This window comes from Eulemur rufifrons, chromosome 28 (assembly GCF_041146395.1).
Source record: "Eulemur rufifrons isolate Redbay chromosome 28, OSU_ERuf_1, whole genome shotgun sequence".
In the NCBI taxonomy this organism is placed as follows: domain Eukaryota; kingdom Metazoa; phylum Chordata; class Mammalia; order Primates; family Lemuridae; genus Eulemur; species Eulemur rufifrons.
This window is the reverse complement of record NC_091010.1, coordinates 42,925,728-42,953,403: the sequence shown is the minus strand read 5'-3', so window position 1 is coordinate 42,953,403 and position 27,676 is coordinate 42,925,728. Positions and strand designations below refer to the sequence as shown.

Below are 27,676 nucleotides of genomic sequence, written 5' to 3'. Positions count from 1 at the left end.
GCCTTAGAGATTCAGTTGCTTGGCCGAGGACACATAGATTGCAGGTGATAGAATTGAGGCTGGACGCCATATCCCCTGATTTTTGCATGCTTCCTCCAAGCAAGAAATTCAATTCAACCAGATTCACCAACATTTACTTACCGTGAACTATTACTCAATATTTCGTGATTCATCTCAACCAGTGACCTTCAAATAAACATTGAGTCAATAATTACAGCACAGATGGATTAAAATGAAGGTCAGAGATTGGTTTTGTAACATTTAGCACTGGAGTGTGTTTTGGTCTTGGTGAACCCTTTATCTGGGACAAAGATAAGCAGTTATTTTATTGCTAGACCCATGTAGCTCTGGGCTCTAAAACAATCACACAAGTTTTTTTTTTTGAGACAGAGTCTCTCTCTGTTGCCCAGGCTAGAGTGAGTGCTGTGGCGTCAGCCTAGCTCACAGCAACCTCAAACTCCTGAGCTCAAGGGATCCTCCTGTCTCAGCCTCCCGAGTAGCTGGGACTACAGGCATGCACCACCATGCCCGGCTAATTTTTTCTATATATATTTTTAGCTGTCCATATAATTTCTTTGTATTTTTAGTAGAGATGGGGTCTCGCTCTTGCTCAGGCTGGTCTCGAACTCCTGAGCTCAAACGATCCGCCCACCTCGGCCTCCCAGAGTGCTAGGATTACAGGCGTGAGCCACCGCGCCCTGCCGAATCACACAAGTTTATTTAGGATAAAATGAACTCATTGGCTCCCTTTAAAGCAATCGTTTTATTTCTTGAGAAATGAGTCCCTGTTCTGTTTCTCCTTTCTGCTGAGGCTCTTCCAGGCTTTTTTTCTTTATAGAGTGAAAGAATCATAGATGTTAGGGACAGAAGGGACCTCGGAGATCCACTAGGCTAATCCCTACTGTATTTTTCAGAATAAGCAATTGGTGATCCAGTGAAATGAAATGTCATCAATGCAGGTATGAGATCTTGTTCTATAATAAAATGTAGGTTTCAATTCCCAGTTCAGTGATTCCCACAGCAAAGAGATTTCCCATCACTGCCCAAATGGATGGTCAGGAGGGCATCTGACTGAAGCTCTCCACAGTGACAGAGTAATGCAGACCTCAACTTGCGTAGAAGTATGAATTAAAACTATTTCTTTTTAAGTAAAAATTTTCACTGGAGCATAACATACATGAAGAACATTGTACTCATCCGAAATGTATAGCTCAAGTCATCATAAAATGAACATGTCTGTGTAATCAACACACAGATAAAGAAAAACAATTTTGCCAGGCCCCAGAAGCCCCCTTGTGTCCCCTCTTGATCACTACCTTTCCCCTCTCTAAATGTATCCAGTCTCAGACCATAGGTTAGTTTTGCCTGTTTATGAACTTAATATAAATGGAAACATACAGTATTTGGTTTTTAGTATCTAGTTTTTCCACTTAATATTGTGTTTCTGAGATTCATTCATGCTGTTTCACATAGCAGATGTTAAGCAATGCTTTTTTTATAGTGTTTTATAACTATTTCTGAACTGATTTTCTTCAATGTATTGTTATCAACATATGTGTTGATTCTAGTTTGTGGTTATTGTGAATAGTGCTGTTATCCCAATATAGGGATTTCTGTTCAGTACACCTATGAGCATAATTGCTAGTCATGCAGGTGTACTGTTTCATTAACTACTGACAAAGAATTGTCCAAATGGCTTAATCAATTTGCAGTTTTACTATGAGAGTGTCAGCTTCTTCATATTCTTGACAACACTTAGTGTATTCAGTCTTTTTCATTTTAACCATTTTGATGAGTATGCAATAATATCTCCTTGTATTTTAATTTGCATTTTCATTAAGTTTCATGATGCTGAACATTTTTTCAAATGTCCTTTGGGAATATCAAATCTTTTTTGAAAGGTTTATATAGTTTAAATATGAACCCATTGCTTGTTTTACATACATAATTTATGTTTTACATATATATACAAATACATATATTTTTATTTTATTTCATTTATTTATTTATATATAAATTTGTTACACTTATAAATGTGCAGAAAAGTTAGAGGTTATCATGTCAGTAGGTTCTGGTGGTCCAAGTTAACTACCTTCTCCAGGGGCCACTTCTCCCCTTTCATCCAATTTGTCTCAGATATGAGTCTCAAACACCTTCTGATGTTCAAGCAGCGTATTCTTGCAGCACTCTTATGAGGCAGCAGGCTGGTAGCATAAGCCCAACATATCCAGGGCTCAGATGACCACCTACCAGGAGACTGTTCTTGGAGTTGAATAATCCTTCCTTCTTCCTTATGTCTGTGTTCAATCTGGGTCAGTTACCAAGTGTTTTTTAAAAAAGAGAATTTAAGCTATGCTAGTTAGTACCAAGTTCGTTCTAAGGTTGTTGAGAGTTGCATCTGTGTGGAGGTGCTCTTGTCTCTTGGAAATCTCTGGGTCAGGGTTAGTAATCTCCAGATGGGTGGCCAGGCGCGGTGGCTCATGCCTGTAATCCTAGCACTCTGGGAGGCCGAGGTGGGTGGATTGCTTGAGGTCAGGAGTTCGAGACCAGCCTGAGCTGAGCGAGACCCCGTCTCTACTAAAAATAGAAAGAAATTATCTGGCCAACTAAAAATATATATATAGAAAAAATTAGCTGGGCATAGTGGCGCATGCTTGTAGTCCCAGCTACTCGGGAGGCTGAGGCAGTAGGATCGCTTAAGCCCAGGAGTTTGAGGTTGCTGTGAGCGAGGCTGATGCCATGGCACTCAGAGCGAGACTCTGTCTCAAAAAAAAAAAAAAAAAAAAAGAGCCAGTTACACAATGTTTTATCAGTCATATTTACAGGGATTCTGACAATTTACAGAGAATTTCCACACCTATGATATATCTTTTGATTCTCTTAATTAGCTTTGCCTAAGGTGAAATAATTCCAATTTTAGGGATGAGAAAGCTGGGCCTCAAAGATTCAGTACCTTGACAAAGGATATGTCTGCTGATGGTAGAGCTGAAGCCAGAACCCATACCCCCTGCATCTTGCACCCTACCCTGCAAACAAAACATTCAGCCTAACCCGGTCCACTAACATTGACTCATTGTATAATATAATGCAACATTTCATGACTAAGATTAGTCAGTGACTTTCAAAATAAATATTAATTTAGTTAATGAACATTGACTCATTGTGTAATATAATGCAACATTTCATGACTAAGATTAATCAGTGACTTTCAAAATAAATATTAATTTAGTTAATGATTATAGCACCAGTTGACAAAAATGAGAATCAGAACAGTTTGTTTCATAACCTTTAGTAATTGCGTGGGTCCAGGTCTTTGACTCACTTGAGCCGTTTGTCCTGGGCAAAGAGACGCAATCATTTACTGCCTGACTTATATAACTCTAAACTCTACAAGAACTACACCAGCTTATGTTGAATAAAACAAGTTCAGTAGCTCTTGTTATTTTATTTATTTATTTATTTATTTTAACCAAGCCAAAGGTTTGGAGAACCTTTAATCACACACTTCATCTTAATTTTTAAAATTTGTTTTTATTATAATAGATTTAGAAGTTACAAGTTGAATTCTGCTACATGTATTTATTGTGTAGTGATAAAGTCTGGGCTTTTGGTGTGCCCAACACTTGAATAGTATACCTTGTACCCCATAGGTAATTTTTCATTCCTCACTACCTCCCACTCTACCCTATTTTGTCTCCAGTGTCCATTATACCCCTCTTTTTGCCCTTGTGTACCTACAGTTTAGCTCCCACATATAAGTGAGAACATGTGGCATTTATTTTTCTGTTCCTGAGTAATGTCACTTAAGATAATGGCCTCCAGTTCTATCCAAGTTGCTGCAGAAGACATTATTTCATTCTCTCTTATCACTAAGTAGTACTCCATGGCATATAGCTACTACATTTTGTTAATCCACTCATCAATGATGGGCACTTAAATTGATTCCATATCATCGTGATTGTGGATTGTGCTGCAATTAACATATGAGTGCAGGTATCTTTTTGATATAATGATTTCTTTTCCTTTGGAGAGATACACAGCAGTGGTATTGCAAGATCAAATGGTAGATCTACTTTGAGTACATTGAGAAATCTCCACAGAGATTCTACTAATTTACATTCCCACCAACAGTGTATGAAGTGTTCCCTTTTCTCAGCATCCATGCCAATATCTATTTTTTTTTTTTTGTCTTTTAAATGATAGCCATTCTAATTGGAGTAAGATGGTATCTCATTGCGGTTTTAATTTGCATTTCCTTGATAATTAGTGATGTTGAGTATTTTTTTCATATTTTTTTAAGCATTTGTATATCTTCTTTTGAAAAGTGCCTGTTCATGTCATTTGCCCAATGTTTAAGGGGGTTGTTTGTTTGTTCTTCCTGATTTGTTTGAGCTCCTTGTAGATTCTGGATATATATTGGATATATGCTTTGTGAATATTTTCTCCCTACATTGTCTATTTACTCTTCAGGTCATTTCTTTTGCTATTTTTAGGTTAAGCCCTCTTTGTCTATTTTTGTTTTATTGCATTTGCTTTTGGGGTCTTAGTTATAAATTCTTTGCCTAGGCCAATGTCCAGTGGAGTTTCTCCTAGGTTTTCTTCTAGAATTTTTATTGTTTCAGGTCTTACATATAAAGTCTTTAATCCATCCTGAAGTTAGTTTTTGTATATGGTGAGAGATAGGGATCCAATATCATTCGTCTGTATGTGGCTATCCAATTTTCCCAGAAGAATTTATTGAAAAGGGTGTCCTTACCTTATAATACATTTCTGTAGACTTTATCAAAGACCAGTTGACTGTAAGTATATGGCTTTATTTCAGTTTTCTATCTGTTTTATTGATCTATGTGTCTATTTTTATATCAGTGCCATGCTGTTTTGGTTATTATACCTTTTAGTATAATTTGAAGTCAGGCAATGTGATGCCTCCAGTTTTGTTCTTTCTGCTATGGTTGCCTTGGCTATGTTGAGCCATCCCTCCATTCCTGGGATAAAACTCGATTGATTGTGGTGAATTTTGCTAGTATTTTGTTGAGAATCTTTGCATCTCTGTTCATCAAAGATACAGGTCTGTAGTTTTCTTTTTTTATTACATCCTTTCCTGACTTTGATATCAGAGTGACACTGGCTTCATAGAATGAGTTAGGGAGAAATTTCTCCTTCTCAATCTTTTGGAATAGTTTCAGTGGGATTGACACAAGTTCTTCTTTATATGTCAGGTAGAATTTGGCCGTGAATCCATCTAGTCCTGAGCTTATTTTTGTTGAGAGCTTTTTTATTACTGATTTATCTTGCCACTTGTTATTGGTCTATTCAGTAGTTCCATTTCTTCCTGATTTAATCTCGGGAGGTTGTAAGCTTTCATCCATTTTTCTCTAGGTCTTCTAGTTTGTGAATATATAGTTGAAGATAATAGTCTCTGATGATCTTTTGTATTTCTGTGGTATCAGTTGTAATGTCTCCTTTTTCATATCTGATTGTGTTATTTTGATCTTATTTCTTTCTTTCTTGGTTAGTCTAGCTAGTGCTTTATCAATTTTCTTTATCTTTTTGGAGAACCAACTTTTCATGTCATTGATCCTTGATCTTATTTTTTGGGGCGTGGGTCTTTATTTCATTCAGTTCTGTTTTGACCTTCATCATTTCTTTTCTTTTGCTAACTCTGAGTTTGGTGTCTTCTTGTTTTTTTAGTTCATTGAGGTGCAATGTTAGGTTGTTAATTTGTGACTTCTCTATTTTCTTGATGTAGGCCTTTAATTTTATAAACTTTCCTCTTGGCACTACTTTTACTGTGTCTTACAGGTTTTTGTATATTGTGTTTTCATTATCATTCATTTCAAAATTTTTTAAATTTCTGTCTTTATTTCTTCATTGGCCCAGTGATCAACAAAAGTAATGAAAGAGAAAAACAGTCATTATATAATGGTAAAGGGAACAATTCAACAAGAAGACATAACAATCTTAAATATTTGTGCACCTAACTCAGGAGAGTCCAGATTCATAAAGCAAATCCTACTGTCCCTTGGTGCTGGGATGGAACTAGCTCAGTTTTTTTCTGGCCTGGTCCCACATTGGTGGGAAGTAATTGGCAGCTAGGAGTAAGTGTCAAAATTCCTTTAGCCACATTTGAGCAAAAAGGGAGGTTTGGAAGGAGTTATCCTCAGGCTAAATCTACCTGGAGTCTGCTGTTAGTTCAATTTTGTCTGTTCCATAGGTGTTAGCTATCATCTCAAAGTGATGGACTAGCATTATTCTGTTAAGAGTTGTAGTTTGGCAAAAATTTAACAAGTAACAGATACAAAGCTTAAAAAGGAAAATACAAAGTAAAATTAATAGTAATATAATAATCTCAGTTTGCATAACAGTTTTAAGCCATGAAACTAGGCTTTTAGGCACCGAATTGAACAAATCAAGTGACCATTAGGAGTTAGGTTAAGGGGAAGGAAGCCTTGTGGTGAAATGGTAACACATCTGACTGCAGGAGATAGGTAAGGCTTCTTGTGACCATGTGACCTCTTTTTTAATTTTCTATATGAGAGTCTCAATTTTCCCAGATGAATTTATTCAGCTATGGCATATAGTATTACCAATAGCACAATCATTTCTCTAATGAAGCAACCAATTAATTTGTAAAACTACTAATCAAAATCAAGCAGAAAAACAATTAATCCCACAAGATTAACTGATAACTTTTTATGACTTTTATTTGAAATATTGTTTCTTTACTTAAATGTTTTGTTTTCCTGACTTAAGGAAACTTTTCAGCTATTTATAGCTTACAGAAATTTGGTAAAGTATACTTTTGTGAATAAAGGTCAAAATTTTTACTTTCTTTTCCTATTTGGTTTCTCCAAAACTTAGAAAGTATTTCATGGGTATTCTGATGGCAATATGGCGATTGCATAAGTGCAATGAAAATATGCTGCCTCTTATAACAGGATGCAATTAGGAACATGAGTTATATTCCCAATACATTGATTGGAACATCATATTTGAGGATGTGCATAGGCTTCCTGGCTTCAAGGGTTCCCAGCCTGACAGTGATAGCATAAAAATTGTCAGGCCCAAGAACCTTAAGACTGTAGGTAAAATCTAAAAATTTTGCATTGATTTGGCCTCTTGCCTCACGAGGTTCTTAAATCTGAGATTGCTATGTGATCAATGTAGAGAGAAAAAGTTATGTTTCTAAGGAAGTTAAAAAACACCTGTTATTAGACTGTAACCCCATGCATTGTTTTCTAGTTCTTGTTATCTACCTATAAACTAGACTAGTATCTGAATTCTTCTAGGTTTCTTCAATCTAATTTTCTTCCATAGAATTACTAAAAAATAAGAACTTCTCTGTTCCTAAAGCCCTATAAGTTGAAACTAGATGAATTTTAAGGGACAAGTTTCATGCCTGACATGAGTCACACAGGCAATTTACCAAACCATCCACTACCATAACCAGAGATATTCCAACCAGGATGAGAAGTGGATGGCTGTAGACAGCTTCTCACAAGATTCTGGCAGAATACTCTATATCATAAGAATCTTAGTTCCATTAATGGCTACATTTTTCACTTAGCAGGATAATGGTGTAATTGAAATTTCACAGTCAGTAGCTTCTCCAAGTATCTTGACCAAAATCTGACCTAAGAGAATCTTCAGTCCAGCTGGTGGGTGACTTTGGCAACATCCTTAATACAACTGTTGCTCACTCTCTCCTTTAAACTCAACACAGTCATGGGATACTAGATGAGAAATTGGTCTATATTATCTGTTGGTTAATTAGGAAGCGTCTGTTTTATTGCAAATACTACATGTAATGTAGTTTTAATTAGTATTTTTTATGTTTAAGCTATTTTCATATATTTAATAGCCATTCCAATATCCTCTTCTGTAAACTGTCTAATAAAATCATTTACCCGTGTTTCTACTACCTTGGAAGTTTCTCTGGCATATTGTTTAGCACACAACAGCAATTTATATAATATGTACCTATCATGTTAAAGAATCTTTTTTATTTTTTTAGACAGGGTCTCTGTCACCCAAGCTGAAGTGGCACAATCATAGCTCACTGCAGCCTCCAATTCCTGGGCACAAGTGATCCTCCTGCCTCAGCCTCCTACCTGCAGCTGGGACTGCAGGCATGCACAACCACATTTGGCTAATTTCTGATTTTTTTTTGTAGAGACAGAGTCTTGCTGTATTGCCCAGGCTGCTCTTGAATTCCTGGCATCAAGCAATCCTCCCACCTTGGCCTCCCAAAGTGCTAGGATTATAGGCATGATATACAGCACCTGGCCTAAAGAACCATTTTTAATCTCACATGTTTATGTGTGTATATAGTATGTTTTGTGTGACTATATATCTCTGTACACATATGTATATCTACACATAGACCTATACACATGTGTTACCTTACAAATGCATGCCAGGTACAAATGGCTTTCTCTTAAAGATGAGCTGGAAAAAAGTTAATGGATAGTGTCACTTCTCATTTCATACACTCAAGAAAGGACAGAAGATGACTAGAATTTGATGTGTACAAGATGTTCGCTTGCCTAGGCTTTAGAGATGACATAATGCTAGTGATTTCAGGACCATAGAATTAATTTACCAATGCATTTTTGTTAAGTGAAAAAGTATGTGGTGGAAAGTGGAGAAATAATAAAACCTAGTGAGATTAATAGGGATTTCATTGTTATTCAATGAAGAGAAATAACAATCATGAACATGATTACAGTATGAAAGCATATATTCAACTTGATCTACCTTGGTAACACAAAGTAAAAAGAATATTACAAATATTTTTCTTATGTTCACAGTAACAAAAAATCAGGGCATGAATTCTAAATCTTAATGTTCATTCCTCCCTATGGCTGGTCATCTCACTATAACCCTACAGGTTGTAGCTGCTCCTGGACGTGGTTTTTCTGTTTTCAGTCCAAACTTCCAGTAACTCTTGGTGACCCTCAGCCAAAAGAGTTTTCCTACCCACTTCCCTTTTGTCCCTCTCTATGCTTATCATTATAAAGAACAGCAAGGCCTTTTGGAACTCTACTTTTTATTTCTTACTTGCATTATGCACAAAAGAAAGAAATCTGACATCTGACCCAGAAAATAATAATGATTTTTATTTAGAACATACTGAGGAGAAATGTCTCTGAACTGTCACACACTAATCATGTTTCTCTGTTTTATAGTGATATCATATTAACAACTCAGTACTCCATAAGTATTAGCATATGTGGTGATCAACAGAAGTGTTACAGAGTTTGGGGAACAGCAGATATATTGGTGCAATGACTCAGGAAACTCCCCTTAGGCTGGAAGAGGATAGATGTTCACTGGATCTTAAGGGAATGGGGAGGTGTCAGAGAAGGCATGCCTAAAGTGGGAACAAGGAGAGCAATGCCCACAGGGGAGTTGCAGACAACACATCATCTGCCAGACGATCTGCCCTTTTTCAGACAGGAATGAAGCAGAGCTGGTATGAGGGTGGCAAATGGGACATCCCACTGATAACTGGGGTGATGTCAATGTCCTTTGGGCCAACCAGAGATTTCAGGGTAAAGTTCTGTAAAATGGTGGTGAGGAATAAAAATAGCTCCATGCGTGCCAGGCCCTCTCCCACACATATTCGTTTTCCTGAAAATAAAAAACATAGAGGATTTGATCCTTGAACACTATAATGTGAACTGTCACAGAAAGTATGCAGTAACTGAGGAATGACTGAACAGATGGGTAGATCAAAGACAGGAAGGCTGGAAGGCTGGTTAGACACACAGAAGGACAGAAGATGGACACATGTACCATCCACTTCATATCTTATTTGACCAGAAACCCTTCTGTCAGCAAATATTTACGGAGGATCAGTCTATGCTGTGCACTTCACTGAATATCCCCACATTATAACTGCTTTTGGGACATTTCAAGTTTCCATCAATCTTTTTCTAGAGACACACTCACATTTCTTGTCCAGTGGATTGAAGGGCTAAGAGGAGGGCTAAGAGGAGGCTCACAAACTGCATTTCCCTTGTACCTCTGGCACAAGATTCAGCCAAGGATTTTTCTCACTAGCATATTTTCTAAACCACACTTCCAAACATGGCACTCCCTCAATTTAAAACCTTAAGTGGTTCCCGGGTCTCTCCAATGACTAAGGTCCAAATGCATTGACCCGACGCTTCACATTCTGTTTCCAGTCTGACATTCCATACCACTCCTTCCCTCCTCACATCCTCAACTCTCAGCTCCAGGCATATCTACTCTTCATCAATCTCCAAAACACCCTGAAGCTTCAAGCTTTATCTCATGCTGTCTCATTTGTCTAAAAAGCACTTCCCTTATACTTCCTTCAAGACCTATGTCCCAAGTCATTTTCTCTTTATGATCTCTGTGATCTCCTCAGGCAGTAGAATCTTGCTCTCTTTAGGGTTCCGCATCATATATTGCCTCCATGGGAACATGGATCAATTTCAATTCTATTCTGTTTATTTCTTTTTCTACCCTGCTAAAATGTAAACTCTCAGCTCTCAACATCTTGGTAGGTACAGTGACAGAACCAAAGCAGGCACCAAAAGCCATACCAAAAAATTAAGTTAACTCCATATCCAGAGACTCAGCACACAGACTTTAGCTGTGGGGACCAAATATCCAAAACATATGCTCATGAATGGAGAAACATCAACGTGCTCTGGAATCACTGAAGAGTATCCTGCCACATTCCCAAGGTTTTCCTGACCCTACAGTTAGTTGGAAGGTATGAGATCCTGGATCTACAGAAAATTTCCTGCTCCTCTGGTCCATTACCTCTGGAAAAGGGCCCTGCCTTCTTTTCTTGTCTTGCTCCCTGCCTCCAGTGAGGCAGCTCAAATTTACTTGTTCCTGTGGAATGTTATGGCCCATAAATGAGCAGGAAGGGGCCAGCGCCCCCTCTGTCCTCCCCGCCAGCCTGTGCTTTCCTGTCTCACAGCACTTGTCATACTGGTTCACAATGATCTCTTGACTCACGTCTTTCCCTGTATCCAGAGTGAATCTCTTAAGAGTACACTCTGTGCTTGTGGACACTTGTATCACCAGACCTCAATCTGCGGAGTGAGGAACACTACAGAGGAAATACTCAAAGTTGTGGGGTTAGAAACCTTTCTGGTGGGTGAGAAAAGTCTAAATGAGTTTCACCCTCTAAGAGGAGCTCTTGGGTAGCTCGGCGATATATCTAGAGGCAGAATTCAATCAACCTATAATCTAGTTTTCTCAATTTGGAAAACTGGAGCAACTCCTCAAAGCCCCACTAACCTGGCCCAATAATGAGGATGTGTCATATGCAGGGAAATCGAATGGCCACCGGGAGTGGGGCTATTTATTGATCATGTACAAAGGAATTCCACCAGCCCCAGAGGAAATATCGTGTAAGATCCAATTGATCCCAAACAGTTACCTTGTTCCCTGAAGTACAAATGTAAATGAATTTTTATTACCTATTGAGAAAGGAATGAAGTAGTCACTTTTCTTAAAGTTGCCACACTCATCCAGAAAGTGGCCTGGGTCAAACCTCTCTGGGTTGGGGAATACTTTGTCATCGTGCAGTGCAGAAGTCAGTGAAGTTAATACGGTTGTGCCCTGGAAATAACAGAGCAAAGAAACTGAGTTATAAAGAAATCAAAAAGTAGAGAGAAATGATGGAAATCACCTAGTGCAATCTCTTTGATCTTGAGGAAACCCAGATCCAAAGAATAGTGACACATCCAGCCAGACAGACCTCGTAACAAGCAGGGATGAGTTTAAGGCCAGGAGCAGTGATTTTGCTGGTGTGCCCTCCAATAGCATTTGAAGTCCTGAGTGCTTAAGTATGTGGGGCAAAGCTTTCTGAATCCCCCCTGTTTATCACCAAGCTTGTACACTGTTGTCAATCCCAGTTGCTGCTCTATTTCATCACTTCAGGTCTCATGTATCTCACATGTGAATTATGCTTTAAAGTGGAAGCCTCTGCTGGCTCTTCAAGCATCGAGAGCATTTGGAATCTGTCCATAGGCCTTTTTTAAATGGAGGTCTGATCTAATTACAAATGACTTCTGGCATGATACACTAACGTGTATTGTGTGCTTATCATTGAGAGACAATGTGTTTCTTCTAATTTAAAAATATGAGGAAACTCTTCATTATACATGCATCCTCCCTAAAAAAACACAGAAGGGATGATAAAATTAGAAAACTCATCATTTTGCAACAATTCAGGTAGATCATCGATTCAGGCAAGGATCATGAATTAATGTTAAAACTTTTGGTGAATTATTTGGGAAATTGATATTCACAAGGTCTTAAAGTACCATGTCATAGATATTTTTATTAGTTTCATATGAAAAACAGAACCTCAGCACTAGAAACATCTAGCCAATACCCCCTTACTAAGTGTGGACCACACATGCAATGCAATGGGACATACATAACATCACCTACATAATTTTCATGCCAAAAACATATACCTAGAATCTAAGCTCCAAGAAAACATTCACACAAAACCAAACTGAGCAACATTTTAATCCAGTCCACAGACAAGTAGACTGGACTCTTCAAAATTATCAACGTATTGAAGTGAAACAAACGAAGGAAAAGAAAATGATCTTAATTAAGGGAGACTAAAGGGACTAGATGACTAAATTAAAGGCTTACTTCTTGATTATACCATAGGAAGTCCACCTAAAAAAAAACTATAAAAGGTATTTTAGCATACCCGTGAAATTTAGTTATAGGCTATTAGATAATATTATTGTATCAACGATAATTCCTTGAATGTAAATACTATTATTGTTATGTATGAGAAAGTCTTTGTTCTTGGGAGTTACATACTGATGTATTTAGGTGTTAAGTGTGATAGATTACATATATGCAGATAAATATATAGATTAGCATCTAGATACATACACATTTCCATTTTATTATATGTATACAATATATATACACATATATATTTATTTTAGAAAGATATTATAATGTAGTTGCTATAGATTTTATAATATTGCCAATAACGTGAGGGGTACCACACAATCAAATACACTGATTATTCTTTAGGAAAATATTTATATTTACACGGTGTGATAAATAAGAAATATAAATAGATTCACTCAGTTCAAATAATGTTTTGGCCACCAAAGGAAATGATACCCAACTTGAATTGTTTTTAATTTTCCAAGCTTTTAATATTGCAGAATTGAGAATGAGGGATTTCTAAACCAGTATTACGGGGGGAAAAAAACAAAACAAAGAAAGAAAACCCTTGGATCCGCATTGTCCAACATAGTAGCAATGAGTAATTCATGGTAATTTATGTTTAAATTTAAAATAATTAAAAGTAAGCAAAATTTAAAATTCATTTCCTCGGTTGCACTGATCACATTTCAGGTGCTCAATAGGCACCTGTGGCTAATGGCAACCATACCGGACAGCATAGATATTCAGAATTCCCTCTCTCCCAGAAGATGGCAATAATAATTTCAACCTTAAAAAATGCACAATCCTTTTTTCCCTCAAAGTAGAACTGCAAGTAATCTTATTTTTTTTATAATAGGAATATGTGCTGGCTTCAAGTGAAACGGAGTAGCTTGTAGCGCAGCAACTAAAAAGTCTGAATTAACACAGAAACCATGTATTAGAAAGCATTAGAAGCTGCTGACACAAAAATTAATCTCAGGATTCCAGAGATCGGGAACTTTAGAGAGGTCAGCTGACAGCTTGACGGCTACAGTCAAGTTTTGACTATGTTCGCATTCAATTCTCACTCAAGACAGGAGACATTACTTAATTCTGTTTGCCTAGTGAGGGAGGAATAAACCCTTTCTGGAATAAGATAAACCTCATCTGACACTCTGCATTTTTTCATATGTAATAACTAGCATTTAACCATGCTTATTAAGTACCACAAAGGCACAACCAAAATGACCAAAAAAAGAATAGAGAAGCAGGAAAAGGCAATAAAAATATACCCACAGTAGGAAACATTACCTATACGTTTCAAAGCCAATATTACCCCAGTATCAGAAAGAAAATATGGAGGAACAAAAAATGCAGACCAATGTCTCATAAATATAAATGCACATAAACTAAACAAAACATAGCAAATCAAATCCATCTGTGTATGTGCATGTTGCATGTGTGTGTATTGTAATTAATACATATATGTTATAAATGTGGAGATCAAAATATATCACCATACTAATAGATGCAGAGAATCCATTTGATCAAATTGTACACACATTCATGACCCCCAAAAAAAATCATAAAAAGAAAGGGGCAACCTTCCCAAATATGATTTTTAAAGTTTATATAAATATATTTAAAATATCATTCTCAATGGTGAGATCTTAAACCTCCACCCCCTCCCAGAGATCAGTTATGAAACAAGGGTTCCCACCATCTTGACCTATTCAATGCTGTCTAGAAATCCTAACCAGTAAAATAATGTAATAAAAAGTAAATTAACTTATGAGAATTAAAAATAAGATAAAAACAAACATTAAAACAGATCACAGAATTGCACATAGAAATTACAAATAAATCTACAAGCAAATAATTAGCAATAATAAGTAAATTTAGCAAAGTGCTAGATATAAGGTCAGCAAAATGATACAGTCAATTATATTTCCATGCATCAGAAACAAAGAAATGGAAATGGCATTTTTAAAAGTATACTATTCACAATAACAGCAAGAGTATCATTTATTTAGGGAAAAAATAGGAAAGATTTGCAAGCCACTGCACTGAACACAAAATATTACTGAGAAAATAGAAGAAAGCCCAAATAAATTAGTAGCATAACCAGATATTGAATTGAAATATTCAATGCATCAAAATGTTAAATCTGTCCAAATTGAACTACAGATCTACTGTCACTCTGATAAAAATTCCAAAACAGTGTTTTGGGAAAGTAACAAAATGATACTTTTTTGTTTTTAGAGAGAGGATCTTGCTCTGTCACAGAGGCTGGAGTGTAGTGGTGTCGTCCTAGCTCACTGCAACCTCAAACTCCTGGGCTCAAGTTATCCTCCTGCTTGGGCCTTTTAAGTAGCTGGAATTACAGGTGCATGCTGCCATTCTCAGCTAATTTTTCTATTTTTTTGTAGAGACAGGGTCTTGCTATGTTGTTCAAGCTGTTCCTGAAATGCTGGGCTCAAGCGATCCTCTCACCTGGGCCTCCCAAAGTGATAGGATTACAGTTGTGAGCCACTGGGCCCAGCCCAAAATGATACTTTTAACATTTATTTGAAAGTATACATGCTTAAGAGCAGCTAAAACAATACTAAAGAGACAGAACCAACTTGGAAGACACACACTGCCAGATACCAAGACCTGTTAGAAAGCTTTATAGCTCCAAACTGGAAACAGCGCAAATGCCATCAAGCTGTCACACCTATGAGTTCTGCACTTCTCTTACCTTCTATTGGCAGAGGATTGGACCTATACTGTAAATTTGGGAATTTCAAGAGTACTGAGGTGCAGTGGAGGAGAAACAAGCTTACCCTGGGGATCAAGTAGTTTCTGAATTTGACATCACAGGTCACTGCACGGGGCAGGCTATTGGGGATAAGATCAATGTGTCTCTGGATCTCATGCACCACAGCATCTGTGTAGGGCATGTGGCTCCTGTCCTGCATGCAGGGGCTCCGGTGTCTGCCAACCACACGGTCAATCTCTTCTTGAACTTTAGCTGATAAGACACAGGTAATAAACAAACTGATCTTGAACAAAGTAGACAATATGCACTGGGGAAAGGAAGCTTTATTCAATAAATGGTGCTGGGAAAATTAGATAGCCACATGCAGAAGAATGAGACAGGACACCTATCTCTCACCATACATGAAAATTAATTCAAGATGGATAAAAGACTTAAATGTAAGACATGAATCCATAAAAATTCTAGAAGAAAACATTAAAAAAACTCTTCTAGACATTGGCTTATGCAAAGAATTTATGACTAAGACCCCAAAGAGAAATAGAGTGAATAGACAACCTACAGAATGGAAGAAAATATTCACAAACTATATATCTGACACAGGTCTAATATCCAAAATCTACAAAGAACTCAAACCAGCAAAAAAAAAAAAAAAAAAAAAAAAATCAAAAAGTGGGCTAAAGACATGAACAGAAGTTTTTGAAAGAAGATAGACAAATGGCCAAAAAACATATGAAAAAATGCTCAACATCACTAATCATCAGGGAAATACAAATTAAAACTACAATGAAATATCACCATACCCCTATCAGAATGGCCATTATTAAAAAGCCAAAAAACAATAGATGCTAGTGTGGATACAGAGAGAAAGGAATGCTTATATACTGTTGGTAGGACTGCAAATTAGTACAACCACATGAAAAACATGTGGTTGTATGGAGATGCCTCAAAGAAATAAATGTAGACCTACTATTCGATCCAGCAATCTCACTGCTAGGTATCTAACCAAAGGAAATGAAGTCATTTTATCAAAAAGACACCTGCACTTGTTAATTGTAGCAGTTCTCAGTTGCAAGGATATGGAATAAACCTAAGTGTCCATCAATTAATGAGGGAAATAAAGAAAATGTGGTATGTATGTGTGCATGTGTGTGCATACACACACACACCTCATGGAGTAACCACTCAGCCATAAAAAGGAATGAAATAATGTCATTTGCAGCAACTCAGATGGAACTGGAGACCATTTTCCTAAGTGAAGTATCTCAGGAATGGATTATCAAACACCATATGTTCTCACTAATAAGTGGGAGCTAAACAATGGGTACACATAGGCACAAATCAATGTAAAGGATAGGAGAAATCAAGAAAGGGGGAGGGTGTGTTAAAAACTTACCTGTTGGGTACAATGAACACTATTCTGGTGACGGAAACACCAAAAGCTCTGACTTAATCATTATTCAAGATATCCATGTAACAAAAACAATTGTAACCCCTTAATTAACATTTTGAAATAAAAAAAGAAACAAGTAATAAATCATGGAAATGGACAAAAATGGCATATTTGTTGTAGCAGTTGAGGGTTACATGAAGCATTATGAAAGTGTCCAAACATCATTATAAATATAAATTATAGGTCCAGAAGTACACTTAGAGAGAATTACTGTATTATACATATATATAACTCTCCTATAAGCTAAGCATTAAGATAAACCTGTACTCACCTGCATATTAGCATACAGGATAATCGATACAAATAGAAATGAAATTGTTCAAAATATAAATATTTAGTACATTATAAACTCAAAAATATTACTGCCCTTACAGAAAGAAAAAAACAAAAATTAATTTTGTATTTAAATAATATCTGATGTTTCAAAAATTGAATTCTAACAGATCTATCCATATGTATGTGTTTGTGTTTTGTGTATGTGTGTGTTTCTTTGCAACTTGCAATGATATCCTGTTATCAGCACACTCTCCAAAGGCAGCCACTTTGAAACATTCTAGAAGTTTCTTCTGAAACTTATGTTCTCATTTCTAAATGACTCTATTTCTATTTCTTGATTTTATCTGTTTTTAGAAAATTTCTATAACTTTATGGTAGGATAGATGAGGACTTACATCTCCATAACCATCTCCTACAAAATATACACACACCCCCCCCACACACACACCCATGCACACAAACACAAACACACCAGTTTCCCTAGTGTATTTGTATCACAATTTCATTATACCAATATTCATTGTTCACACCATTATGACTTCATAAACATTGATCAAATGTAAGACAACTACCATTATGTTTCATCTTTTGTACATTCTTCAACTTAAAAGTGCCTATTTCAATTCCTAATTTTTAGATATCAATTAAGAATTATCACTAATGCTCAGGCATATTTCAAACGCCTAATTATAATTTTCTAAATACTAAAAAAATCAAATAATCAATCACTTCTCTCTTGTTCTTGGTGTCTCCCCCCACACCTGCATTATCCACCTGGTCCATTCTGACATGTTTTCTAGGCCTGGTGCCCAGCAGCCTCCCTGACACTTCCAACCTCGTACATGGACACTCCTGATTCGTGGAGCCACAACTTCCCCTGACTTGGTTTCAAACATTCGGGTGGTTTTAAGAAAGTAAAAACAGAGGGTAACATTTTTTTGCCAACGTGCATGTATAAAAATATTCCCTATCTATGGATACACAAGATGATAGCTGCTCTTGAGAATTCTAATGCCACACTGATTCCTAATCCCTTATATATGACCTGATTTATCTCAGGAAGTTTTTAGGATTTTCCCTTTAATCCTGGCATTCTAAAATAATTCTATAGCCCTATGTCTTAGATGGAGACTTTCATTTCATGCACTTTGCTGTACATTTGGTGAGAATCTTCTATCCAAATAGTAAAAAAAAAAAAAAAGAAGGTAGGTCTTTCCACTGGTGCTGTTCATTCTCTGGAGTTTACATCTGGCTGCTGAATTTAGGAACAAAATGGAGAAAGGAGCTAAGGGCCTCAGAATCTCTCCTTCCCTGTCTCTCTCTGGTGTCCCTGGGTGCAGGACCTTTTAGTTCCAGTTTCTCAAGAGAGTAAGCTTCCCCTTCCTACAGGGAGCGGAAAAACAGTTACCTGATAAATAGAGTTGTAGAAACTGAACCTGTGTAGAGGAGCTTCCTGTTTTCTGCCTCATTCTCCCTCTACCTTCTTTGGGTCTTGGTTCTTTTAAATATTGAGCCTGTGGGGATTGTAGGAACACAAATTGGCCTGTTGTTCCATGATAACTCTTCCGCTTAATGGCAGTAGGTTATAACCCAATCTCTGCTGAATTGGTTATCATCCATCTTTCTCTTCTCTGTGTTTCAGAAGTTTGTTAAAGACTTGATGGCTCTTTCCGATACTCCTCTACTCCAACTTAAACAGGGGTGATTTTCATTTATAATTAATTTATCATCATTTCAATAGGCTCCTGGCCCAGGAAAACATAATGGATGTGACGAATACGCTATGCAGAACCAAATCTCCTTACGGGTAAATAAATATAAAATATTGGGGAAAAAGCTGTTTATAAAGATAAAATAGTCGACCCTAAGAAAAATTCTTATATTGTCAAATATTATTTTCCTGTACTCAGATGTCTATAATAATTATATTCTCTAGGCACATCTTCTTACCTAAATAACATGCACCTTTATTATAGATCTAAAATTTTAAAATGCTTTCCAGATGATGGAAATTTTCACAGGTCATCTTATCAAATTTCTAGAACATCCACTATAAGTTTCAATAAATAGTTTCCATCTTTCCTGCCCCAGCATTAAAACACTACATTTCAGAATTAGAGAAGATCTGTAAGAAGATGCCTACCATTCAAAGTGCTCTGTTCTGCTTGAAAACAGAATTTTGTACACCTGGCTATAGGTGAAATAAAATTTCTGCTCATCTCAAAAAGAAAAAAGTGGTCTGTTCTTAAGAAAAAAGACATACAATCTTAGACCAGTTCGTGATGCCTGTGCCTGCTACAAATCTGCTCCCATGAAATCCAGACACTTTATTCAGAGTATTTTGTCACTAATATTCAAAGCTTTATCACTTTTGCTACTGCTCACACTGTCTTCACTTCTGTCAGTCACTCTTCCCTGTTGTGCAAATTTGTCTCATTTGTCTCCCTTCATCATATTTGGACAACTTAGAGCCAGTGTCACAGAAATTTTAATAATGAAGCTTCTCTTAAAAAAAACCAAACAAACAAACAAAAAAAAACTTTCTCAGAGAAGGACACTAGCAGTCTTCCAAACATCTTTTGTGAAATTCACCTGCTCACTGTATATGGTCATACCTGTGACCTCTGGGTGCTTCAGCAGGATCAGGAGTCCATATCTCAAGGTGGTACCCGTTGTCTCTATTCCAGCTCCAAACAAATCAACTATAGTGCATAGCAAGTTTTCAATAGTAAATCTGGACTGTGGATTTTGCTTTTCCTAAAAATTATTTGATTATTTAATTATTTCAAAAAAGTTTAGCAACATATTTAAGAACAATGAATTCAAAATAAATCAAGTCATGCCAAAGATAAGCAAACTTAGAAACTGGAGAGTACAGTATTAAGACTCCAACAACTATTCTGGCAAAATCATTATGGCAGAGAATGTAGTTTAGTTGAACCAGTCTTCATTTTCACACTGCTACTTATCCCTTATTTGCCTAAAAATTCTATTTCCCACTCTCTTTTGCAGCTATATTGGCCATGAAACATATTTCTTGTCAATGACACATCATCAGGAACCTGCTGATAGCATTCCTCCCTTTCCTTCTTCTTACTCAAAACACATATGTAAATGTAGAGGTGGTGTAGACATCACCTTGGAACATGAATATTTGAACATCAAGATGCTCAGGTATTAAGTGTGAAAATGAAAAATGGTAGGCACTTGGTTCCATGGTGGTTAAGGTCTACATTACTGGGTCTGGACTGAACAATGTGTAACTCCTTGAATGTGAAATAAATAAACACTATTTCTTTAAGCCACTGTTAATTGATTTTTCTCTTGTTTATATACATATACAATATTAATTGACAGAAATGAGTAAATTAAAGACATATCTTGAAAGATGTTATAAGCCAAAATCAACAGTTCCCATTCTAGGAGTGTGATGACAGTAACATTGTGGAACAGAAAGTTCCAGTCTTTCCCTCCACCCATGGATGTACCAAATAAACAACAATTCATGGATCATTCTGAGAGAAAGTCAAAAATGAGGTGAGAGACTCCTATGCACTGAGAAACTGGTAAAATATCCACATTGACTGGGAATAAAAAGGTGCAGCACACTTGTGCAGTAACTGTGCCCTGGGCACTGCAATATACAATCATGAAGGGATTTCCAACACGCAGCTTCTCCATGGGGACAAGATGATTTAGAACACACATATAATGCCCTAACTGTAAGGTTCGCTGCAATCAGGCACTTAATTAACCAACTCTGGGAGCAGAAGGAACTAGGCATACAGCAGTCTCTCTAAATTTCAGAAAATTTTCTGATATTATACAGGTGCCCAAGCACTTCATGGGCTTTATCCCCTGAAATCAAGGCAAATAAAGGGCTAACACTCAAAGATCCCAGCTTCTCCCAAGGCAAGATATGTTAGCATACTCTGCAAACTGCTACTTTGACAATTGAGCATCTAACTAGCCTGCATCAGGGAGTTAACTGGACCAACAAACAGTAGACCTCTGGAAGCCTGAGCAAAAGGTTGTCACTTCCTGAGACTTCTCCTCTGGCTCCCCCTAGTGATTAAATCCAAGTCCTCCCATTCATCTTGGAAGGAGTTTGTCCATAAACTGAGTGCCACAATTTCTGTAGCTCTCACCCAAAGGATTGCATCTTTAACCACCTAGCTCTGGGAGTTGGTAGGACTCTGCATTCCTGAGTCTCCTTAGATCACACAGGTAAAAAAAAAAAAAAAAAAAAGGTAGACATACAGCAGGCCCACTTCCAGCAGCTGTCCCCAAGCACCAAAAGATATAGTCTAAACATGAGTGCAGGCATGTGCCACAGATCCTCTCCCCAGTCCAGTGCAGAGACAGTGGGAAATAAACACCCATTCTCAGTGTCAGTATGATGATAGAGTGATCTGGAACACACACCTCAATTTTCCAACTACATCTAGGGGGTCTGGCTTCTACCTTAACTGTCTTGTGGTACTGACAGGACATGGCACATCCTACTATCCTACTCACCAAAAACAGAGACAGCAATTAGGACAAACACAAAGATTTGAGATGTACCTTAGCATTTCTGGGTGGACATATTGGTGAGGACTTTCTCCTCTATCAGGCCAGTGGAAACAAGACAGGGAGAGACAGTTGTCTTAGCTAACGCACAGAAACCATCACAGAGAGTCAAGGAAAATGAATAAACAGCAAAATATGTACCAAATAAAAGAATAAGATACATTTCTGAAGGCAGTCAGGGAAGAGTGACTTGTTACATATGAGGGAAGCACAAAAAGAGTCTAAGCAGATATTTTTCAGCAAAACTCTTACAGGCCAGAAGGGAGCAGGATAATATATTCAGAATCCTGAAGGGAAAAAAATTGCTAACCAAAAATAGTTTACCTAGAAAACCTATCTTTCAAAAATAAAGGGAAGATAAAGACTGTCTCAGACAAAGCAAAGTTGAGAAAGTTTGTCACCACTAGACTTGACTTACCATAAATGCTAAAGTGATTTCCTCAAGCTGGAGGAAAAGGATGCTAATTAGTAACATTTTAAAAATATGAAAGCATAAAACTCACTGGTAAGAGAAAGTACATTGTCAAATTCAAAACACTCTCATACTGTAACAGTGGTGGGTAAATCAACTGTATGTCTAGTACAAAGGTTAAAAGACAAAACTGTTAAAAAACAATAGCTACAATAATTTATTAAAAGATATGAATTATTTAAAAATGTAAACAGTGACACCAAAAACATAAAACACAGGAGAGGGACAGTAAAAGTGCAGAATTTGTGTATATAACCAAAATTAATTTCTCAGCTTAAAATAGTCTATTTTAAGTATACAATGTCTTATATAAGGCTCAGGGTAAACACAAAGCAAAAGCCTGTAATAGATATACAAAAATGGGTGAGACTAAGCTGACTTTAGGTGTGACCTGGTGCTAGTGGCCACAAGGGAGTCCCCACGTCACTCCTCCCCAAACTCCAGCAGCCCAGCACATAGGGAAGAGAGTGAGAGACTTTGCCTGGCAATCCAAGGAATTCTCCTGTACCTTACGCAAGTCCACCAAGGTGGTACCACTAGGAGTCTACAAGAGTAATAGTATTACTGGGCTTGGGGCACCCCCAGTGCTAATACGGTTGCAGTGAACAAAGACTTAAATCATAACACTCAATTTCCTTTGAATATCTGGAAAGCCTTCTCAAAAGGGACAGGTTCAAACAGGCCCAGACTGTGAAGATTAAAATAAATACCTATCTCTTCAGTGCCCAGACATAGACACACATCCATAAGCATCAAGAACCTGACCAAACGAACTAAATAAGGTACCAGTGACCAATCCTGGAGTGATGGAGATACATGTCTGTTCAGACAAAGAATTCAAAATAGCTATCCTGAAGAAGTTCAATGATCTTCAAGACAACATAGAGAAGGAATTCAGAAGGCTCTCAGAGAAATTGAACAAAGAGATTGAAATGATTTTTAAAAAATCAAGCAGAAATTCTGGATCTTAAGAATTCAATTGACAAACTGAGAAATGAATCAGAGTCTCTCAATAGCAGAACTGACCAAGTAGAAGAAAGAATTAGTGGGCTTGAAGACAGGCTATTTGGAAATACACAATCAGAAGGGAAAAAATAAGAAAGAATAAAAAAGAATGAAGCACGTATACAAGATCTAGAAAACACCCTCTAAAGGGCAAATCTACAAGTTATTGGCCTTAAGAAGGAGGTAGACAGAGAGAGACTGGAGTAGAAAGTTTATTGAAACAAATAACAGAGAAATTTTCAAACCTAGAGAAAAATATCAATATTCATGTACAAGAAGATCACAGAACACTAGCAGATTTAACCCAAACAAGACTACCTCAAGGAATTTAATAATCAAGCTCCCAAAGATCACAGATAAAGAAAAGTTCCCGAGGGAAGCAAGAAAACAGAAAGAAAGAACATGTAAAGGAGCTCTAATACACCTGGCAGCAGATTTCTCAGTGGAAACCTTACAGGCTAGGAGAGAGTGGCATGATATATTCAAAGTGATGAAGGAAAAAAACCTTAACCTGAGAATATTACACCCTGAAAAAATATAGTTGAAACATGAAGGAAAAATAAAGACTTTCTCAGACAAACAAAAGCTGAGGGATTTCATCGACACCAGATGTGTCCTACGAGAAATGTTAAAAGGAGTTTTTCAGTCTGAAAGAAAAAGACATTAATGAACAGTAAGACATCATCTAAAGGTATAAAACTCACTGGTAACAGCAAGTACACAAATACAGAATACTCTGTTGTAATTGAGGTATATAAACCACTTATACCTTGAGTATGAAGACTAAAAGACAAATCTATCAAAAATAACTACAACAACTTTTGGAGAGATAGTATAAAAAGATATGGATGGAAAGAAGAAAAATTTAAAAGGAGAGGTGGAGTAAAGAGTAGAATTTCTGTTAGATTTCTCATTGCTTATTTGTAAGCAGAGTTGTCATGTGTTTAAAATAATTGGTTATAAAATGTTTTTTGCAAGCCTCATGGTAGACTTAAATCAAAATACCTACAACAGTTACACAAAAATAAACAGTGAGAAATTAAAACACACTACCAGAGAAAATCACTTTTAACAAAGGAAAACAGGAAGGAAAAAAGAAAGAGAGGACCACAAAACAACCGGAAATCAAATAACAACAAGACAGGAGTAAGTCCTTACCTATCAATAATAACATTGAATGTGAATCAACTAAATTTTCCCATAGAAAGACATAGAGTGGCTGATGGATAAAAAAAAAAAGCCAACTATATGTTGTCTGCAAGAAACGCGCTTCACCTATAAAGACACACATAGACTGAAAATAAGGGATTGAAAGATATTCCATGTAAATGGAAACCAAAAAAAAAAAAAAAATAGCAGGAGTCGCTATACTTGTATCAGATAAAATAGATTTCAAGACAAATACTCTAGAAAGAGATAAACAAGGCCATTATACACTGATAAAGCGGTCAATTCAGCAAGGGGATATAACAATTCTAAATGTATTTGCACCCAACATTGGAGCACCCAGATATATAAGCAAATATTATCAGAGTTAAAGAGAGAGATAGACCCCAATATAGTAATTGTTGGAGACCTCAACACTTCACTTTCAGCATTGGACAGATCATCCAGACAGAAAATCAACAATGAAATATTGGACTTAATCTGCACTGTAGACTAAATGGACCTAATAGATATTTAGAGAACATTTCAACCAACATCTGCAGAATACAAGTTCTTCTCAGTTTGTGGATTATCCTCAAGGACAGATCATAGGTTAGGCCACAAAACAAGTGTTAAAATATCCAAAAAAACCGAAATCAGGCGGGCGCAGTGGCTCACGCCTGTAATCCCAGCTACTTGGGAGGCTGAGGTGGTAGGATCGCTTAAGCCTAGGAGTTTGAGGTTGCTGTGAGCTAGACTGATGCCATGGCACTCACTCTAGCCCGGGCAACAAAGCGAGACTCTGTCTCAAAAAAAAAAAAAAAAAAAAGAAAACTGAAATTATACCAAGTATTTTCTCTGACCACAATGTAATAAAACCAGAAATCAATAACAAGAGGAACATTGGAAACTATGCAAACACATGGAAATTAAACAATATGCTCCTGAACGACAAATGAGTCAATGAAGAGATTAACAAGGAAATTTAAAAATTTCTCAAAACAAATGAAAATGAAAGCACAATATATCAAAACCTATGGGATACAGGAAAAGCAGCAATAAGAGGAACGTTTATACAATAAGTGCCTGCATGAAAAAAGTAGAAAAGTTTCAAATAAACAACCTAACAATACATCTCAAAGAACTAAAAAAATGAGAGCAAACCACACTCAAAATTAGTAGAAAAGAAATAAGATCAGAGCAGATAAATGAAATTAAAACCAAAAAAATACAAAAGATTAATGAAAGGAAAAGTTGCTTTTTTGAAAAGATAAAGAAAATAACACACCCTTAGCCAGACTAAGAAAAAAAGAGAGAAGACCCAGATAAATAAAAGTACAGATAAACAGAAGACATTGCAACTGATAATGCATGAATTCGAAGGATCATTAGAGACTACCATGAGCAACTTTATGGAAAACCTAGAAGAAATGAATAAATTCCTAGACATATACAACCTACCAAAATTGAACCAGGAAGGAATCTAAAATCTGAATAAACTAGTAACAAGTAATGAGATAGAAGCAGTAATAAAAAGTCTCTGATCAAAGAAAAGTCCAGGACCCGATAGTTTCACTGCTGAATTCTACCAAGCATTCAAAGAACTAATACCAATCCTACTTAAACTATGCCAAAAATTGAGGAGGGAATACTCCCAAACTCATTCTATGAGGCCTGTGTCACTCTGACACCAAAACTGGACAAAGACACAACAAAAAAAGAAAACTATAGGCCAATATCTCTGATGGACATAGATGCAAAAATCCTCAAAATCCTACCAAACAGAAGTCAACAACACATTAAAAAGATTATTTATCATGATCAAGTGGGATTCATCCCAGGGATGCAAGGTGAGTCAACATACACAAATCAATAGATGTGATACATCATATCAACAGAAAGAAGAACAAAAACCATATGATCATTTCAATTGATGCTGAAAAAACATTCATTAAAATTCAACATCCCTTCATGATAAAAACTCTCAAAAAACTGGCTATAGGAGGAACTGACCTCAACATGAAAAAGATATATGACAGACCCACAGAGTATCATACTGAATGGGGAAAAACTGAAAGCCTTTCCTCTAAGATCCAGAACAAAACAAGGATGACCACTTTGACCGTTGTCATTCAACATAGTACTAGAAGTTCTAGCTAGAGCAATCAGACAAGAGAAAGAAATAAAGGGCATCCAAACTGGGAAGGAAGAAGTCAAAGTATTCTTGTTTGCAGATGATATGACCTTATATCTAGACTTGAGAAACCTGAAGACGCCTCAAGAAAACTATCAGAATTGATAAACAAATTCAGTAAAGTTGCAGGATACAAAAATCAATAGTATTTCTATATGTCAACAGTAAATAATCTGAAAAAGAAAACAAGAAAGTAATACCATTTACAAAAGCTACAAATAAAATAAAATACCTAAGAATAAACTTAACCAAGTAAGTGAAATAGCTCTATAATGCAACAACCTACAACTCCCAATTTCATTTTTGGTTCCACTCAATGAGGCTTCTCTCCTACATCTCTTTGCCACCACACACCTCTGAACCTCTCATCACACCATCCTACCCAGCTGAAATCCGCTGCCTTGTTGTTCACTGCAAATATTTGAAGATCTACATAAAACATCAGGACATGCAGGAGGCCCACCTACTGCCTTCTTTAAACCCTTCCTTCTCACTCTCCCACACACTGTGCGATGTGAACATTTTATGGCTACATATTTTGTATTTTCTAATTCATTTGTATTTCCATTTCACCTGAGGTGTGCATTCCATCTTTCTTAAGATAATTAGTACCGAAAACAATGCCTATCTATTCTAATTGCTCAATAATTTATTTTTAAATCTTCCATGATGCTTAGCACAGACCCATACACACAATAGGTACTCAAAGTGCTTGTTAAGCCTTTCTTGCCTGATGATTTAAGCATGCCCAATCAGGACAGACTGCTCAATGAACCACAAAATTCAGGCAAAGAAATAAGATTTCACCTGTTCCATTTTGATCAGAAAATAATCAATGAAGTCTTGAGGATTGTTCATGTCCAGGGATTCTTGATGTTCTTTTGTTTTCTCCAAAACATAACTTTTAATATAAGCAAAATTTTTAAAAAATTTTCTATGACTTCCTGGGAGATAATCAATGACAGCAGGAAAACTATTGCAGACCTTAAAGATAAAAAAAATTATTAAATTAAGCATATATTGAAAACATATTTATCATATGTTAACTGCTGATTTAAAACTGACATGAATAAAAAATGGTTTTCCTCTTTAGGAGAAGCATTTGATTGTACATAAAAGTAATCC

At 36.6% G+C, this 27,676-nt stretch overlaps 1 protein-coding gene across 2 annotated transcripts in view; it reads right to left on the bottom strand.

Moving 5' to 3' along the window:
* Window positions 1-9,094: 9,094 nt before the first annotated feature.
* The window catches only part of LOC138376120 (cytochrome P450 2C18-like), a 31,441-nt gene continuing 12,859 nt past the window's right edge, over window positions 9,095-27,676 (bottom strand). Inside the window, exons 5-9 of one of the 2 annotated variants that reach the window (XM_069460155.1) lie at window positions 27,359-27,535; window positions 19,778-19,919; window positions 15,501-15,688; window positions 11,466-11,607; window positions 9,095-9,633 (exon numbers count right to left, since the gene is read on the bottom strand). In XM_069460155.1, the coding sequence (XP_069316256.1) occupies window positions 9,452-9,633; window positions 11,466-11,607; window positions 15,501-15,688; window positions 19,778-19,919; window positions 27,359-27,535 (831 nt within the window). In that variant the 3' untranslated portion in view covers window positions 9,095-9,451. The remainder of the gene's footprint in view (window positions 9,634-11,465; window positions 11,608-15,500; window positions 15,689-19,777; window positions 19,920-27,358; window positions 27,536-27,676) is intronic. The other variant, XM_069460156.1, reaches the window with a different exon arrangement.